This window comes from Chelon labrosus (genome assembly GCF_963514085.1).
Source record: "Chelon labrosus genome assembly, chromosome: 9".
Taxonomy (NCBI): Eukaryota; Metazoa; Chordata; class Actinopteri; order Mugiliformes; family Mugilidae; genus Chelon; species Chelon labrosus.
In genome coordinates this window covers 22,797,112-22,814,131 of record NC_140359.1, presented here as the reverse complement: position 1 = coordinate 22,814,131, position 17,020 = coordinate 22,797,112, and the positions used below count along the sequence as shown (strand labels likewise).

The 17,020-nt window shown below is 44.0% G+C and overlaps 1 protein-coding gene across 2 annotated transcripts in view; it reads left to right on the top strand.

Annotated features, from left to right (window-relative positions):
- The window catches only part of slc20a2 (solute carrier family 20 member 2), a 42,299-nt gene extending 30,925 nt beyond the window's left edge, over positions 1 to 11,374 (top strand). For both annotated transcript variants that reach the window (XM_084551532.1, XM_084551533.1), the window contains exons 5-11: positions 388 to 484; positions 687 to 806; positions 1,912 to 2,145; positions 2,788 to 3,424; positions 3,531 to 3,716; positions 6,976 to 7,060; positions 10,196 to 11,374. In XM_084551532.1, the coding sequence (XP_084407658.1) occupies positions 388 to 484; positions 687 to 806; positions 1,912 to 2,145; positions 2,788 to 3,424; positions 3,531 to 3,716; positions 6,976 to 7,060; positions 10,196 to 10,360 (1,524 nt within the window). In that variant the 3' untranslated portion in view covers positions 10,361 to 11,374. The remainder of the gene's footprint in view (positions 1 to 387; positions 485 to 686; positions 807 to 1,911; positions 2,146 to 2,787; positions 3,425 to 3,530; positions 3,717 to 6,975; positions 7,061 to 10,195) is intronic.
- The last annotated feature ends 5,646 nt before the right edge of the window (positions 11,375 to 17,020 follow it).

Below are 17,020 nucleotides of genomic sequence, written 5' to 3'. Positions count from 1 at the left end.
GCATGTTCATAAAAATCTCTAAGTGCATCCACACGTATCTTGAAGTGGCCACATTCCCTTAAATATATGTATATTTAAGCCTTGATATAATTTAAATAAGATATTTGTATAAAAATGAACCTCCTTCCTTGTACATTTGTCCTGCAAAAACGGCTGTAAATGTGCTTATTTGTGCTGTAATGTTGGACGTTTTGACATGGAGGTCTTCAAAGATGAACCAACCTCAAGTGGTCATTTGGAAAACTGCGACTTTTGGCAATTCTGTGCCGTTTAGGGAAACTTATATATTACATTGCACTTATCGTCACTGTACTTATTCTTGGATTTACTTCAGCATGTTGGGAAAGAAACTGCTCTTAAAATCCGCCTTTGTTTCTCGCCACACAGGAAGATTCTGTCCCGAACGGCCTGCGAGCGCTGCCCCTCTTCTACGCCACCACCATCGGGATCAACACTTTCTCCATCATGTACACTGGAGCCCCATGTAAGAGCACGTTACCCTCCGTTTATTTAGCCTGACACCGGCGTATGATCAAATTATCGTCTTAACGGCAGTGCCGCCGTTGTTTGCTCGCTCAAAATTCCTTTAGGAGGTGTGACATGCGTATGAGTGGATTTTAAAACTTTGAAGCTACTTGCAAGATGTTATTTTCTTCACCTCTGTGTTTGTGTTTTTTTAACCGCAGTGCTCGGGTTGGAGATGCTGCCCGTGTGGGCCATATTTCTCATCACTTTAGCCGGGTCGCTGGTCTGTGCAGCGGTGGTCTGGTTCTTCGTCTGTCCTTGGATGAGGAGAAAAATAGCAAGTAGGTGTCTTTGTGTGTGTATGTGTGTCCGGTCTTACACCGCTGAAAGCCCAACAACAGAGCTCCGGCCTCTGCTTGCACACGCTGCCAGCGGATGTGTTTTCTCGCTGGCCTCTTCCAGAGCCACTAAAGGCACCAGAAAACCCTGGGAACTCTGCAGTGTTCCAGTTACTTAGGTTTTTGGGCATAGAGCTACTCTGCTACTTGAAAGGGGTCAAGATCAAGGCCTGGGGTGTAGAAAGGCTTTCAGATGAGGGAATCCCTAATGGGAAAACAAGCCTAGAGCAAAGCAGACAAAGCTATAAAGCTAAGGAGAATTAAAACGGTGGACAGAGTCAGATTCAACTTCTGCAGGATAAATGGGAACTTCCGCTTATTGCTGCAACAAGTCTTCTTAAAGGATTCTTAATCTCAGTGTCTGAGAGGCTGTGCATTATCCTCATGAATGTTTTGCACCATAAAAATTAAGGTTAATATGAAACAGATTTACAGGCCAGCGACAATATCCATGTTGAGGCTTAAAATAGAACCCTTACACTTTTAAGACCTGTTGCTTAACGTCTTGTGACCTCCGAATGCCAGTGATATTATCGGCCCTAATCTGGACATTTCTGCACCCGTCAGAATGAACTGGGCGATGGCTGAGACTGTTTATGTGTTTGCTCTGGCGTGTTTGAGGAGTGGAGGGTGGGGAGGGGTGGGGGGAGGCGCTGAGTCTATCAGCACGGGGATTAGCATGGATCAGCTGATGTAGCTGTATGTTTGTGGAATGTTTTCTGCGTTTTTCTTGTTCTTTGCCAGATGTTTTTTCTTTCCTTGTTGATTTTTATTTATATCTGCACAGAGAGGCAACGACAAGGCGTGACATTTAATGAAAAAATTCCGATGACAAGTTTTTTCCCTTGCAAAACTCATCAAAAGAATTCCTCATCTTGGCCTTTTCCCTGAAATCTTTGTCTGTGCCACCAGCATTTGTGTGTGTTTAATCTTTTTATAGACTACTGTGAGGGATCACTCGGCCTGTAAGAGCATAAAAGACCAGCACGTAAATATACTTTGTCCTGCTTATATATTTTTATATATATTTTTCATATTTTTTTCCCAGGTCGTTTAAAGAAAGAGCAGGCTCTGTCCAGGATTTCCGATGAGAGCCTGGACAAAATCCCCGAAGAGGAGGAGGAGAGCCCCGTGTTTAAGGAGCTACCAGGGGCCAAGGGCACAGACGAGGCCGTTGTTCCGCTCACCAGCGGCAGCAGTGAACGGGCAACCCGCGATTCCAGTGGCGAGCTCTCCAGCGTAGCAAACGGAGGCACAATCCTGCCCAACGGCAGGGTGTATGGTAAAACTGGAAGATGTTCTATATTTTTAAAACATGGTTCGAGACTCGCCTGTATACACCGATCAGCCACAACATTAAAACCACTGTCAGGAGACGTAAATAACAATGTTCTACTAGGAAACTTTTGGACCTGGTTTTCTTGTGGATGTTACTTAGACATGTACCACCCATCTAGACCCATAGTAATGACACTCCTTGATGGCAGCAGCCATCCCCAGCAGGATGCAGCCTGACACAGGCACACACACAAAAACAGTTTAGGAACAACTCAAAAAAACATGAAGAACAGCACAAGGTGTTGACCTGGCCTCCAAATTCACTAGATCCCAAACTGATCAAGTATCTGTGGGATGATCCCTCCCCTCAAAGGCCCCCCATTAACAACTTTCTATTACCAGACACCACAGGACACCCTCAGAAGGCCCATGTCCATTCTCTGATGAGTCGCAACTGTTTTGGAGGCACAATATTAGGGAGGTGGTCATAATGTTATGGCTGATAGGTGTATCTTTGTGAGGAATTGTGGCTCTTTTGCTTAAATATGATATTTGAGACGATATTAGAAGGAAATAGAAACTAGGCCTTGGTTGAATCTGTTATCGTAAACTTCCCCACTGTCCTCTACCATCTCCCCTCTTCCAGGTCGGACCCACTCAATGACCAACGGCTGCCTCAAGTCGCCCGTCTCTAACGGCAGCTTCAGCTTTGACGGCCACATGCGCAGCGATGGCCAGGTGTACCACACGGTGCACAAAGACTCAGGCCTGTACAAAGATCTGCTTCACAAAATCCACCTAGGCCGCATGGACGACAGCGACCGCTCGGGCTCCAGCGCCGGCCCGCCCGACAACAACTACCGCCTGCTGCGGCGCAACAACAGCTACACCTGCTACACGGCGGCGATATGCGGCATGCCCGTGCAGCCGCTCATACGCACAGAGTCGAGAGACGACAGCGAAAAGCTGGTGGGGGAGGGAGGCGGCCGGAGCAACAGCGTGTCCTACTCCAAGAAGCGGGTACGCTACGACAGCTACTCGTCGTACTGCAACGCCGTGGCCGAGGCCGAGATTGAAGCGGAGGAGGGTGGGGTGGAGATGAAGCTGGCCACGGAGCTGGAGGGGGTAGAGGAAGAAGGGGCTCCGGCTCCAGTGCCGCTGGACGACCTGGTGGAGGAGGAGCACGAGGAGAAGGACACGCCTCAGGTGTTCCTGCTTTTCCACTTCTTGCAGATCCTCACCGCCTGCTTTGGCTCCTTTGCCCACGGAGGCAACGACGTCAGGTGCTGCCTCCTGCTGCTTAAAATAGCAAACTATACAGAAATAAACCGAGTAATCAGCCTTTCACTTCCAATTGGTAACTGTTTTTTTGTTTTCTCATCTTTGCAGTAACGCCATCGGGCCCTTGGTGGCTCTTTGGATGATTTACGACCAGGGTGGTGTGATGCAGGACGCCGCCACTCCTATCTGGCTGCTGTTCTACGGCGGTATAGGCATCTGCGCCGGCTTGTGGGTGTGGGGCCGCCGCGTCATCCAGACCATGGGGAAGGACCTGACTCCCATCACGCCCTCAAGGTGAGAACGCCGCCACACAGGTCGGGGCGGTGTGTGTGTGTGTGTGTGTGTGTGTGTGAGTGTGTGCGTGCACATTTGTAAAGAGAGAAGAACGTGACTGGTTTTTACTAGCTCCAATGAGTTTTGCTGAAAGTTCATCGGGCGATGCAGCCTCCTCGGTGAGTACTCGCGTGCACGCAGCTGCATTAGAATGGCCGCACGTGGAGTCTTTTAACAAGTGGAAGAAGTCTCCAGTAATGCAGACAGCAAAGCGTTTATAGTGCCCGCTCAGCTGCCTCAGGGGGCCACCTGTTTCCAGGTACAGTAAACCTGTTTCACAAAAGGACATTTTTCTCGAGCATGCTCTGTGATTACTCACCGTCTACCTCCCAGAGCTGCAGATGCAGGCTGAGGCTGTATTATGACCTGCACCGACATGTTTTTATTTGTGCTGTGATATTAATATTTCCCACCAGACGAAATCAGACAGTGATACAAACATTTGTAAATTCAAGTCCATTGGATTTCTTTAAACAGAAGTAAAATAAGTCAAATTTAAAGGTTTGCTGCTGTTTGGTGACTAAAAAAAAATATTAATCTCAGCACTGAACACGCAGATTATCATCCTGTGCTGCTACGTTTAACATAAGCCTGATTAGAAATCATAGTTTACTGCTTTGGGACTGAAAGCTGCTGTAATAACTGCCTCTGTAGTGGTAGTTTATGCAGTGAAATAGGTGATGTGCTCTTTTATTTTTCCTCTGCCCTTTGTCTTGTTACGTAATAAGTATGAATAAATGAGCTGACCCTCAACCGCTTACCGCCGCTCCCCTCCCCTGTCCTGTCCTCGGCTTCGATCTCCCTTTCTCTCTCGCCGCCTCCTGTCTCCTCGTCCTTCCGCGCATTAGCTTAAATTTTTTTGCACGCATACCTCAGGGATGTTTGCGTGTTAAGGAATCCCAGCTCTGCGCCTGCAGGTCGCTGTGCGGTGAATGTGCTGCATGTGTGCGGGCATGCATGCGTGCACATTAAGGTCTTAATTGTTCCAGCAAGTCCTTTTTTTTTTTTTCTCTCGTTGCCGTTGCCCGGCAGGAACATCACACAGGGCTACAGGAAGTTTGGCATTCTGGATGAAGAGAAGTAGAGCAGGAGGGGAGAGGGAGGGGCGAACGCAGTGGGAACCCTAACCTCTCTTCTCCAACCACAGGGAGGGGGACGCCAGCCTGACTCCTTCTCTTGCACTTTTCCTTTTCCCCTCTGTCTTCCTCCTTTTCTCCTTCTTACCCTCTCCTGTAAATCTCCATCTCTGTGGTTAACCCTCTTCTTCTCCTCCTTGCCCCCTCACTTTTTCCCTTCCCTCATTCCTTCCACTTTCTGTCTCCTCTCCTTTGCATCTTTTTGTCTCGCTTTTATCACCGTATCACCTCCAAAGCTTTCTCTCTCTTTCACAGTCGTTCTCACGCTCATTCCGTCTCATTATTTCCCCCTCTTTCTTCGTTCACCTCTTTTCAGGCCCCATGTCTCGCCTCCTTTCTCTCCTAATCTCCCTCCTTCCATCACTGGCTTAGCCTTTTGCCAGGATCCAAAAGACAAATTCGCCCTGGTTAGCACTCCTCCAAAAGGCCCTCTGTCCTCCGGTGTCTGTTTCCATGCACCGACCTGACAAAGAGGTCTGTTTGAGGCAGGGAGGGCAGAGAAAGCGTATGTGTGTATGCGTGTCTGCAGGCCTGTGTGCCCCGGCATACCCCGTATTTGTGAGCAGCCACAGTGGAATATGGATTTTTATCATTGTGTCCGGCTCTCCTGTTGAATCGCCGCATGGATGAACTGCTGCACGTCTGGCTGCTCCTTCCAAGCTTTACCAGTCTCTTTGTGACGAGCCACTTCACAATACAATTGTCCGGCTACATTAAACCTTATATTATAGTTGCAGTGAGGTGACTAGTGGTGAAGTGATGACTTCGAATCTGCAGCTCTGTGACAGAAAGACTCTGGCGATTATTATTAAATAGCTTAATAAATGATCAGCATATTATTTATTCATTCATCTTCTGTAACCGCTAGTCCTCTGAAGGGTTGCGGGGTGGATGGAGCCTATCCCAGTTGCCATTGGGCGAGAGGCGGGGTACACCCTGGACAGGTCTCCAGTCCATCACAGGGCTAACACAGAGAGACAGACAACACATGCACACCTACGGCCAATTTAGAATCATTAATGAACCTAACGAGCATGTCTTTTGACGGTGGGCCGAAACCGGAGTACCCGGAGAGAACCCACGCAGACACAGGGAGAACATGCAAACGCCACATGCAACATTAAATGTAGGGATGCACCGAAAATGCACTTTTGGGCCATTTTCGGCCGAAATGTTTTCGGACTTTTATTGCCGAAACAACACGGCCGAAACAGCCGAAACAACACGGCCGACCCAACACGGCCGAAACAACCGAAAAAACACGGCCGAAACAACACGATGATGTGATGATGCAAGCAACAGCCGCAGCAATTTTCGGCCGAAATTTTTGGTGCATCCCTAATTATATGTCTATGCAATCTTAAATATGTAACGTAATTCCACTATATGGATGGATTTAAGTCATATTGAGGTTTTACAGGTAACAAAGACTCCTTTTATAGACTCCTCAACAGTGAACGTAGTCACATTTGTGTCGCTTTAGCCCAATAACTCCCAGCACAGTTTACATCCGGAGACATATTTCTCCGTTGCTGCTGTTTTTCTTTCGTAAGTAGCTGCGGTGATACGATTATTCCCTTTTCAAGCTGCTTCCTCTCATCTGTTTTGTGTCTCTCGCTGTTTTTTCGTAACGTGCTTTCCTTTCTCACACATACGGCCTGTTGCTTGCATGTGCGCCGAAGGGGCGGGTTTTCTTCTTTCTTAATGATTTTCTCTTCCAGTGGGCCCACTTGTCTGGTGTCAAAGTGTGAATGATGTTCTGGGAGCGTGGGGGAAATGTCTTCCTGTAAGCATGAGGCGACGCAGAAACACCCACACGGAGCACAGTTTGCATCATGCATAAGCATACGTTTTATGAATTAACCTACCAAACATTTAGAACCTGACAGAAAAGCTGTCTTTTATTGTGTGTGTCAGGAAGAGATAATGTGCTTAGCATATTTTATAGATGTCTTTGAGTGTGTGTGTTGATGTTCTGCCGCGGCTGACGTGGACGCTGGCGAGGCTGTTTCCGTCAGCAGCGACCCCGCCGGACATTACAATGAAGAATGTCTCTTTGCTCCTCTCCCCTCCCTCCTCCACAGTGGATTCACTATTGAACTGGCTTCTGCACTCACAGTCGTGTTGGCTTCCAATATCGGAATCCCTGTCAGTACCACACACTGCAAGGTATGACCGAGTGGGCCTCCGGCTGGCTCTCGACTCAACCCTCCAGCCATCTAACGGGGGGGGACGGGGGGGCTCGTGCTGCCTCCCGGGGCCACTGGGCTGGAGTGGCACACAGCGACTCAGATCAAATCAGAGCTTAGGAGTCAGAAAATTACATGATAGCCACGTTTTGATCTTTTTGCTCTCTTAGCTAGCTGTTTGCCTGAGGGAAAGAGAAAAGTCCAGATTTTTGTGCCACAAAAACGTAATTCTGGTTTATTAAAATGTGTCATTCGTATCAGTTATGTTAACGCAGCATGGCTGCAATGATACGGCAAGAAACTGGTCCAGTCTTAGGTCCAGAAACAAATCCTGAATGCCATAATCTTCATGAAGACAGGATTTAGTGCAGGACTGTTACATTAGAAGGCACTTGTTGTTTATTTGAACCTGTACGTCCTGGTCTTTATTTCAGGGACATGTATTTGTTTGGTGCATTGCTCTCATTTGTCCAGAATCAAGCAGTTGGTTGCCAAAACTGTGTGCGTAATATATTTTCATAAACCAGAATTATCCTTTAAATCTCTGGACGTACCAACATTTATAAAAAGACAAACAGTCGCAGCCGAGTCCAGCCCAGAACCCTGCAGACAGGCAGCGTGCGCCCCCTCTCCCCTCTTCTTTTCAGGAACTTTAGGTCCAGACTGGAAGAAGAAGAAGAAGGGGACGCCACACCTCCCAGTCCTCTCCTGCCCCCTCTCCCTGTCAACGTGTTGTCTGCATTCTCTGTTTCATTTCCACTACCTCTCTTCCGTTTTGCCCTCTCAGCACTGGCATGGTTTGGTGTGTGGGTCCTCCTGCACCTCCCCACCCATCGCCACCACCACCACCAGCCTCCTCCCCCAAACCCCACTTGTCACACTTGTTTTCCACTTTTTTTACCTTCCCCTCTCCATCTTTCTCTGTGTCTCTCTACTCATCTGTCTTCACAGCGGATTTTGCATTGAAGTAATGAGTGCGCTAACAGTGCTTGTTGCATCAAATGTGGGCATCCCAATAAGCTCCACACACTGCAAGGTATTGGAGTCATTGGTAGTGAAGCCGTGTTAGGGAGCTCTCCCAGAGCTCCGCTTCACCGCTTCACCTGTAGCTGTCAATCGCTAAAACCAATCACAACTACTGAAGTTGGAAGTTTTGACTTCTCGTGCAGTTTTCCTACAATTTTATAGTAGTTTGAAAATAATTTACTGTTTATAGTGACTATTCTGTTTTTGAAAGCGGAGAATTGTACAGTCGTTTATCTTTTATAGTTCTAAATTAGCAGGTAATGCATTTATCTGTCACCAGATCAGTTTATAACTTGACATCATTTAGATTTTTTAAAGGGTTAAACTTGAGCTTGTGTTCCTGCAGCATTAGGAATATTAAATAATAGATTTATTATTTATTGACGTTCCTGCAGACAGAAGACGAGAACATCAATACCGCTGTCATGTGTAGCTTAGCTTAGCAGAAAGATAGCGCAGCAGAAATTGACGCTATGCTAGCTACCTAACATCGGATTTATTTATTGTGTCCAAATATCAATTTGTTAAAATATTTCTTATAGTCTGTCTTTCCACCAAAACTCACAGGGAGAACATAATAGCGTAACATGCATGATAAAGATAAAAGCATCTTAAAACTGTTAGATATGTTCTGCAGCTTCAGAAACGTCAGGTCCGCTCAAGGGGGAAACTGCACGAGGCTCAAAACTGGTATTCAAATACTTATGATCATTTTTGTCTAAACATCAACATAGCCATCCATACCTTATTCTCATCTCTCTAAATATACCAGCCTCATCTCTTCCCTAAAACCACAGATAATCAACTGCTATGCCAAATGCTAAAGATACTGATAGATAGATAGATGAAAGAATAGAATTGTTGTGTTGATGTGACTGATGTAGTGGTTGCGTGTGGAGATAAACAGATGATGTTGGATCGAATGTAAATTAAGTGAATAAAATAAATAATAAGTCTAAGGCTCCCGGGCCAGCACCTAGGATCAAATCAGAGCTCGGACTAGGAGATAACACGATAACCACGTTTTGATCTTTTTGCTATTTTATCTCAAATCTAAGGGCTCACTGAGATTTCAGAAAGTACCCAACAACATCTGTTGACATCTCAGAGGTGTGTTATGTGTGTGTGTGTGTGAGAGAGAGAGAGAGAGAGAAAGAGAGAGAGTGTGATCAGTGATGGGCATCCATTTGTTTTTGTTTTTTTAAATTCCCTGTCAGTGACTTTTTTCCTACTTCTGTTGAGGTTAAACTAAATGGATGCCCATCCCTGCTGTGTGCATTGCAATGGTATTATCATGTACAGCGACTCGGTGTTGCATGCTTGAGATGCTACGGATACCTGCAGACAAACCTCACGTCCACAGAGTCTGTAATTATCTAAAAATCTTGTAACTCTGACGTTAACAGTCAGAGTTGGTCAATCTCCCCACCAGAAGATGCATTTCCCTGTCATGTTAAGTAAGTCCGACCCACCAACCACAAACATGACTGGTCTCTGCTGACCTGACGCTTCTGACATTTAGTCGGGAGTGTGACAGAAGCTCCCGCCCACCTGTAGCATCTCAAACTGAGCCGAAAGCGGTCGCTGCACATGCTGCTGAAACCCACTGAGGCTAAAAGACAACTCTGTCTTCTACAAAATCTCTCATTTAGAGATATTTTGTAATAAGTGAAGGGAAAAACTACTGGAAGTCTGATATTTGCAGATGTGTTAATGCAATCGAGGGAGGTAAATCTTTGCCTTTTTAATACACCTACAAATTTCAGACTTCCATGTGTAAAAGTTTAACAGTGTGAGAACTTCTTCTACGATCTGCTTGCTGTAACTAACATTTGAACTTGTCTTGAAGAGCTGAAGGCAGCACAGGCTTTACTTTACTGCACAATTTGATATCAGTTTAATTTATTAGAATAAGACTAATATATGAGCCGGGCAATGAAAGAGACGCCTGAAAAACAAACCGAACACCATCTATCATGAAGGAAAGCGTGGGCGGCCTGCAGCTCTTCGTCGACTTTGTGTCTGAACATTTTGTTCCGTGCTGCTGCTGATTGTTTTCCTTTCTCCCCTCCTTGGCCGCGGCCTCCAGGTGGGCTCGGTCGTGGCCGTGGGTTGGATCCGCTCCCAGAGAGCAGTGGACTGGCGCCTCTTCAGGAACATCTTCCTGGCGTGGTTCGTCACGGTGCCCGTGGCCGGCCTGTTCAGCGCCGCCGTCATGGCCCTCTTCGTCTACGGCATCCTGCCCTACGTCTGAGGGCGCTGGGAGGGAGAGCAGAGGAGGATGGAGAGAGTCGGAGAGCGAGAGAGAGAGAGAGAGGGAGAAGGCGGAAGCTTGGAAATCATAGATGTGTGTCGGGGTTGCAGATAAAGGAGAAGAAGGAAGAAGAGGAGAGGGAGGGAGCTGCAGAGGTTTACACATGGACTCGGTTGTACTGTGGATGTGAGGAGGGTTGGTTCACATGCTGCCTGGCTCCGTAGTCCAGAGAATTATTTTTTTTCTGTTCTGTTTTTATTTATTCTCTTTTTTTTTTTTTTTTTTTGGGTGCATAAAAATATTGTGTATCCAATGATCCATTCAATCTGCTGTACATAAGACAATAATAGGGAGCTTAACAGTAAATTTTAACAAGTATTTTTGTTCATCTCTCAATAAATACTGACAGCACACGACTAAAAGTGATCAAAAAGCAGTTCGGTCTGCACCTAAACTGACAGATACGCCTGCAGTGAATCTGTACGCTTCTGCCTGCCGTCCCAGGTACAATACTTGGTCAAGTGCTTATTATTAATACTATTATTATTATTAATTATTATTATTCCAAAATGCCAGGAAAAAAAACTGTACATATTGTTATACTGGACAGAGTGTGATTTGTTGTATTGCGGCTTGCTTTAAAGTTCAAAACAAAAGAAAAGATGTGCGTGCGGTCAACCAACCCATCCGTCATCTCACTTTCAACAACGCTAGCCAGGTACAGCTGGGGCCAAACGGAAAAAAAGACGCCTCAGAGAGGGGTGGTGGGATGGTCACTCTGCTTTTTATTTTATTTTATTTTATTTTGGTTTGTTTTTTTTCCACATGATACCATAGAAACCTAATTTACTAAAGAGGTGATTTTGTCAAGAGCTCCTATATGTTTTTAGAGATGGATCTCATATTTTTTAATGATGTATCATACTGTAATTTGTACTGTAAATATGTGGGACGGGGGTTTGTTTTTAATGTTGTAGTGTGTGTGTGTGTGTGTGTGTGTGTGTGTGTGTGTGTGTGTGTGTGTGTGTGTGGAGGCGAGGGGGCGGGGGAGGTATGGGACTCTTCTTCACTTCATCATGATGTCATAATTTACAGTATGTCTCATCCGCGTCAACACACACACTCTTGACAGGTTGATTGGGAAACAGTATTTCAGCTCGGAGTAATGAATAGAACCCGCACATTCAGCAGTATTGACGGAAAGTTCGTTTTAGTCCACTTTCGAGAGAAGATTTAGGGAGAGGGGGGTCGCTCTCTACAGAGCAGAACCATGCCAAAGTAAGTCGCATGCCAATTCAATGCAGAAAAACTGAACAGCACACGCTGACGAGGTCCTGAACATATCTTCACCTGCCTTTTATTTTTTCATTACATTTTGCTCTGCCATTGGAGTCGTTTCCTCGTGTCGGAGGCTCCCTGCCAACGACGGACCAGATCTCCCACCCCGTTCACTTAATCAGATTATCTGACCTTCAGCCACAGAATCCTGAGGTGTGTTCGTCTCAAGATGCCTCAGCAACAAATAACAAAAACAAAGCTAAAGCCTTGTCATGTCATGTCAGGCAGCGACTACGTGTCATATCGAAACACTAAGAAGTCAAAGCTCAGCCAGCTACGCACATGTGGAAAGGAAAAGGAGGGGAGGGTGGGGATTGATCCCCAAGCCGCACGTGTAGCTCCTCAAAATAGGCTGCTGTTGTTTTGAAGTGTAGAAGTGCTAAAGGTTAGCTAGATATCATAGAGGGCTGAATGGAAGCCTGGAAGGGGGAATTAGGGGGGAGGGTGGGGGGGTGCAAAAGCGTGCTCATGTCTCAAAAAATACCACAAGACTTTTGTCTTAGGATCATTATGTCTGGAGGTATTGGGGGAGGATAGAACTGATCATCACCAGCTTTTTAACAGGGTCACCTGACCTCTAGAAGAACGAAGTCTAAAGCTTTTTTTATTATTATTATTATTATTTGAACAAACTCGATGCCAGATGTTGCAAGTTCTATTTCTTCTTGTGGTGTGTTAACTGTTTTTTTTTTCTCTTTCTCATGAACAAATCTATGCTTAAGTAGCCACTTGCCTTGTAACATTGTGTTTTACTTTGTGCAGATACAGTAAAAATAATTAAGTACTGTGGTGTTTACATCGTAACCATATTGTAGAGTATCTGTTTTAAAAAAAACAAAAAAAACTGTTGCCTAATGATGCCAATGAAAGACAAAATATTAACCATGAATTTTTAAGTGCAAGTAAGAAAAAAAGCAAAAAAAATAATAACCAGAAGTGTCTAGAGAGAAAGAGAGCGAGAGCAAGTGTGTGCGCGATGACTTGTTTTTCCTTTTTTCTGTTTGTTGCAGTAGTAGTGCTAATCATGATCGCTGTCACCTTACACTGCTACTACAATGACTTAACACTACATGTATGGGTGCAATTCAGTAATGAAGAGAATAACTAGAGAAAATTCATCAAAACTATATATTTTTCTACCATATCTGAGTTTTAACCTGGGTGAGCTTCCAGACACTTTGGAGAACACGCCGTGGCGTCGATGGGAAATTGTTGTTCGTGTCGCCTCACTGGCGCCACCTACCACGCTTCCCTCTAAGCGCACGCAGTGTTCTTCTAACATGTAGATTGACGTGTCGGTTGCCAGTAGATCAGATTTTTAAATTACCATTTTTATTTTTGAATTGTAGATGAAAACACTTTGTAATTTTGTTTCCCTACTGCTTTTGGTCATGAGCTGCGAGAGCAGGACGACTGCTCACTGAAGGCGAAATCTGGAAACTAGGTATTTGTCGTTGAGAAGCTTAAATCTTAAAACTTAAAACTGGACTGTGAGGACACTTGTTTCCTTGTTTTTTGGCAGGTGACCACTCTTGGAGCTCATGCACTTTTACTCTTTCATACGCTGGTGTGTTACACAAGAGGGCCGCACAGAGCCGGTGTGTTCAAATCCTCTTTGTACTCTTGTGCTCGTCATAAGCTGACCGGAGGAGGAACAGTTTTAAAAGAAATCTTCAGATGCACAAGAAGTGCAGCCTTGTTCCCCAGATCATTCAGACAGACTTTAAAGCATGCCAGTGTTCCTGCTAACTTCTAGCTAAGATATAATGTGTGTAATGATAGTAAATGTGCCAAAATTAGCAGCTACTTGTAATGCCAGACAAATCAAGGCTAAAGAATCCATGTGTTTAATGGTTATACACTTAACTTTACATTTGTCTGACTTGATGGAAAGAGTGGTCCACAGTTAACATAAGTTAAAATGCAAAAAACACATTTTATAGAACTGTAAAATCCCTCCTGCTCTTGCAGGTTTGGTAGATTTGAGTTCTTTGTGATTTTTGCTGTTAAATCTGTCAAAATAAATAGAAAAAAAGGCATTTTTTTGTTTGTATTCTAAGGTGAAAGACTTAAATTTGAACATCTTCCTAATCTCTTTCATTAAACAGCATTTAAATGTAAACTACATCGCCCATGAGTGTTTGCCATAGCAGCAGTTAAAACCTTGTGGTGTTGTGTTCAGCTGTTGATGTCTCAAGCAGCAGCAGAAAAACCAAAGTAATTATGTTCCAGCTTTTTAAAACCAACAAAATAAACTGGATACTAGCCTTGGCCAAACTAGCGGAAGCTTTTTAGTAAACAGTGGAATGAGCCCGAGTCCAGTTTCTGTCGTTGACGGATCACGAGGTTTATTTTAAATGAACTGAGGTCAGCCAGCACACTTGACGCTCCGCTGCTCTGCCCGGCCCCCCTCCTGTAACTCACACTGTCATTTTCCTTTTGTTTTGTTTTTCCATGCATTCTCAGTCCTGATAGGCCAAAAGGGATGCACTGCTCAAGACAGGGAAGGAAACTGAAAACCGCCCTCTGGTGGCAGCGTTGAGAAATTGCTCAATTAAAACGAGAAGAAAATTTTTGCAAAAAATGTTTGGACAAAAACAACTCTACGGCTGTCTTCAAACGTTGAGTCAAAATGTTGATATCTTGAATAAACGTTAATGAATCAAGCTCAATTTTCCACAATGGATTTTTAGTTCAAGTTTTGGCCTCATAAAATCTACGAAATTAACATTCGATTGAATATTAATGCAGCCACTAGATGGTGTAGTCTGCCACTTTCCCTCCCCGTAGAGAGGGACAGCATCTTAGACCAGACTGATCAGTATAAATCCATACATGGTGTAATTGCCATTGAGGGAGTTACCGTGCTTCTACTGCATTATAGCTGTTCAATAACCTTTTGGTAGAGGAAAAACCAAACAGAATGTGCCATTTCTTTCTCCCTGAATGTGCAATACAAGCTGTCTCTTGTAAAGGTGCCACTACATTGCGGTCACCTGTGTGGTCGTGTAGCTCCACCTGCCCTGGTGCAATAGCGCCCTCCCCCCACCCCTCCCCCTCAGCCTCCTGCTGGTGCAGATGCAGCAGCACCTCACAGAGGAGGTGAAGGGGCATCAGTTCAGACCTTCATCTTGGATGTGGCGTGCTGTCTCTAGTTTTCTGGTCTGTTTTGTATTAGAATGTGCTCCTTGGCTGGCCTGCAGGCTTTACTGCTCCGTGTTGTCTTTTTACCGTTTACTGCTACTTAACTGTCCGGTCCTTCAAAAGTTAAAAAATAAAATAAAAATATAATAAAAATAAATGCATAAAAATTCAAAATAAACTGTAGCCTGCTCCTAAAAAAATAAATAAATCTTAAGGCTCTTCTGATTTGCATATATCGTACTGTAATGTTTTATTTAAGATTTTAGTGAGAGAAAAAAAAATGTCTGCATTTAAAACTAAATTATGGGAATTAAAATTACAAAGAATACCTAAAAATCCACTGAGTTGTGTCTTATTTACTTTTGCATGATGCTGAAGGAAACCTGGTAACACTTGATTTGACTGTGAACACATTTTCATTACATGCATGCATAATAAAATCACATTATTTAGCCACATACCAACATATATATGTGTTAATCTATAACATTAAATATTAGTTTGGGTAAAGCATTATTTTCACTGTGCCTGTGTGAAGCTGCTCTATTTTTCTACTATTGTAAAGCAGTCCTACTATTAAAATACTCTGGCATCCACATTAACTTCTGCCCTGCACATTTAATATTGTGGTTGCATCCCTTCTCATTTCCTCCCACTTTGCATGCATTCGGTCTCCTACAGCAACCGACGTCTTTAAAGATTGAATGAATCTGCCAGATCTTTTCAGCCCGCTCTTATTTAGGGTTTTGAGCTCGGATAATAATTCAGCGTCTTGGCACATGATTGCACTTTAAGTTCCCAGCAGTGTGACCGTGTGTGCTGGGTTTCATTAAAAAAAAAACAAGTCTCTACAGTGACGCTGAAAAATGCTCGATTCGGTGCCGGGGCACAGTTAGTGACAGCATTTAGGTTCAGCAGGATAATGGCTTCCATTTTATGTCGGTTAAATCAGTAACCGACAAGAAATGGAAACCATGAGCTCCCTGCGGTCAGGGGTTTGTGGCGTTTCAGTAACAAAAGACATTGTTAAGGCTTTGTGAAAGGCATTTGTTCATTTATTTGTGGTTCTTCATCTTAATTGACAACAGAAAGCCCTTTAGCTTTGAGAAATATGTGGTTCCTGCGCATAACTAAAAAAAATCTCATCAGGGATCAGACTAGAAGTCCTTATGAAACAAACCACCAGGTTTATAGTGACAATTAAAACCAGAGATATGAATTAAGCTGTTGTCAGCAGCTGTCTTTGACCACTGGTTTACATGTTCAGTTTCAAACATTAAGTGTAATTCAAATTAAATCAGCCGTTAACATTTTTGAGTGACATTCTCAACCATTAAAACTGATTTTTAGTTTCTAATGCAGGGAGAAACACCTTTTTTTTGCATTTGTGTTAAAATCTATTTGCCATTCAGATATCAGACTCCCTTTGGCATGCTTGGTAAACAATGAAAATAAAATCTATTAAAACAAGTTGACATGTTTTTAAACTTAAAGTGCAGTTCTGTCTCTTGCTATCATAAGAAAAGAAAGGAGACAAATTGGAGAACGGTCGCACTCTTAGTAATTCTTCACTACAGCGTTAACTTTCTTTCATACTAAATTCAGTTTTAAGCAGAATGTCACCATCCATAAAATTGTGGAATATCGTTTAAGTAAATGCTGAGTATTTTGACCACAGCCTCTCATTTACACCTAATATTTTTAAAATGACCTGTTGTTACATATTTTCTCTGCAATCTGCAGAGAAGCAGCTGATTGTTGTGGTAAACCCGGTTTATAATCTAAAACAGATATGAGCTTTAGAACATTAAACTATGAGTGAGGGTTTTTTTGAGCTAGCAAGTGGACCTTTGATTATTTAGTTAGAAATTGTTCCCACAGATCAAGAACAACAGCTACATGCTCAGAAACTGACAGACGCTTTGTTATTCTGAGCATATTACGTAGTTGGTGTCTGACATTCTTTGGCCCTACCCCATCTGTTTCCATGACACGGCTGCATTGATATGCAGACCGAAAGAATTCACTGTTTAGATATCAAAGAAAATGCCATTTTCACCCTTGAGCTGATTGGCATAAATGAATGCTCAGTATGAGACATACCAAATATGCATCTTGTTTTTTGTGGCATGAGTCTTCCTGTGAGGGAAAACACAGCTGTGTCTCATGTCAGTGACT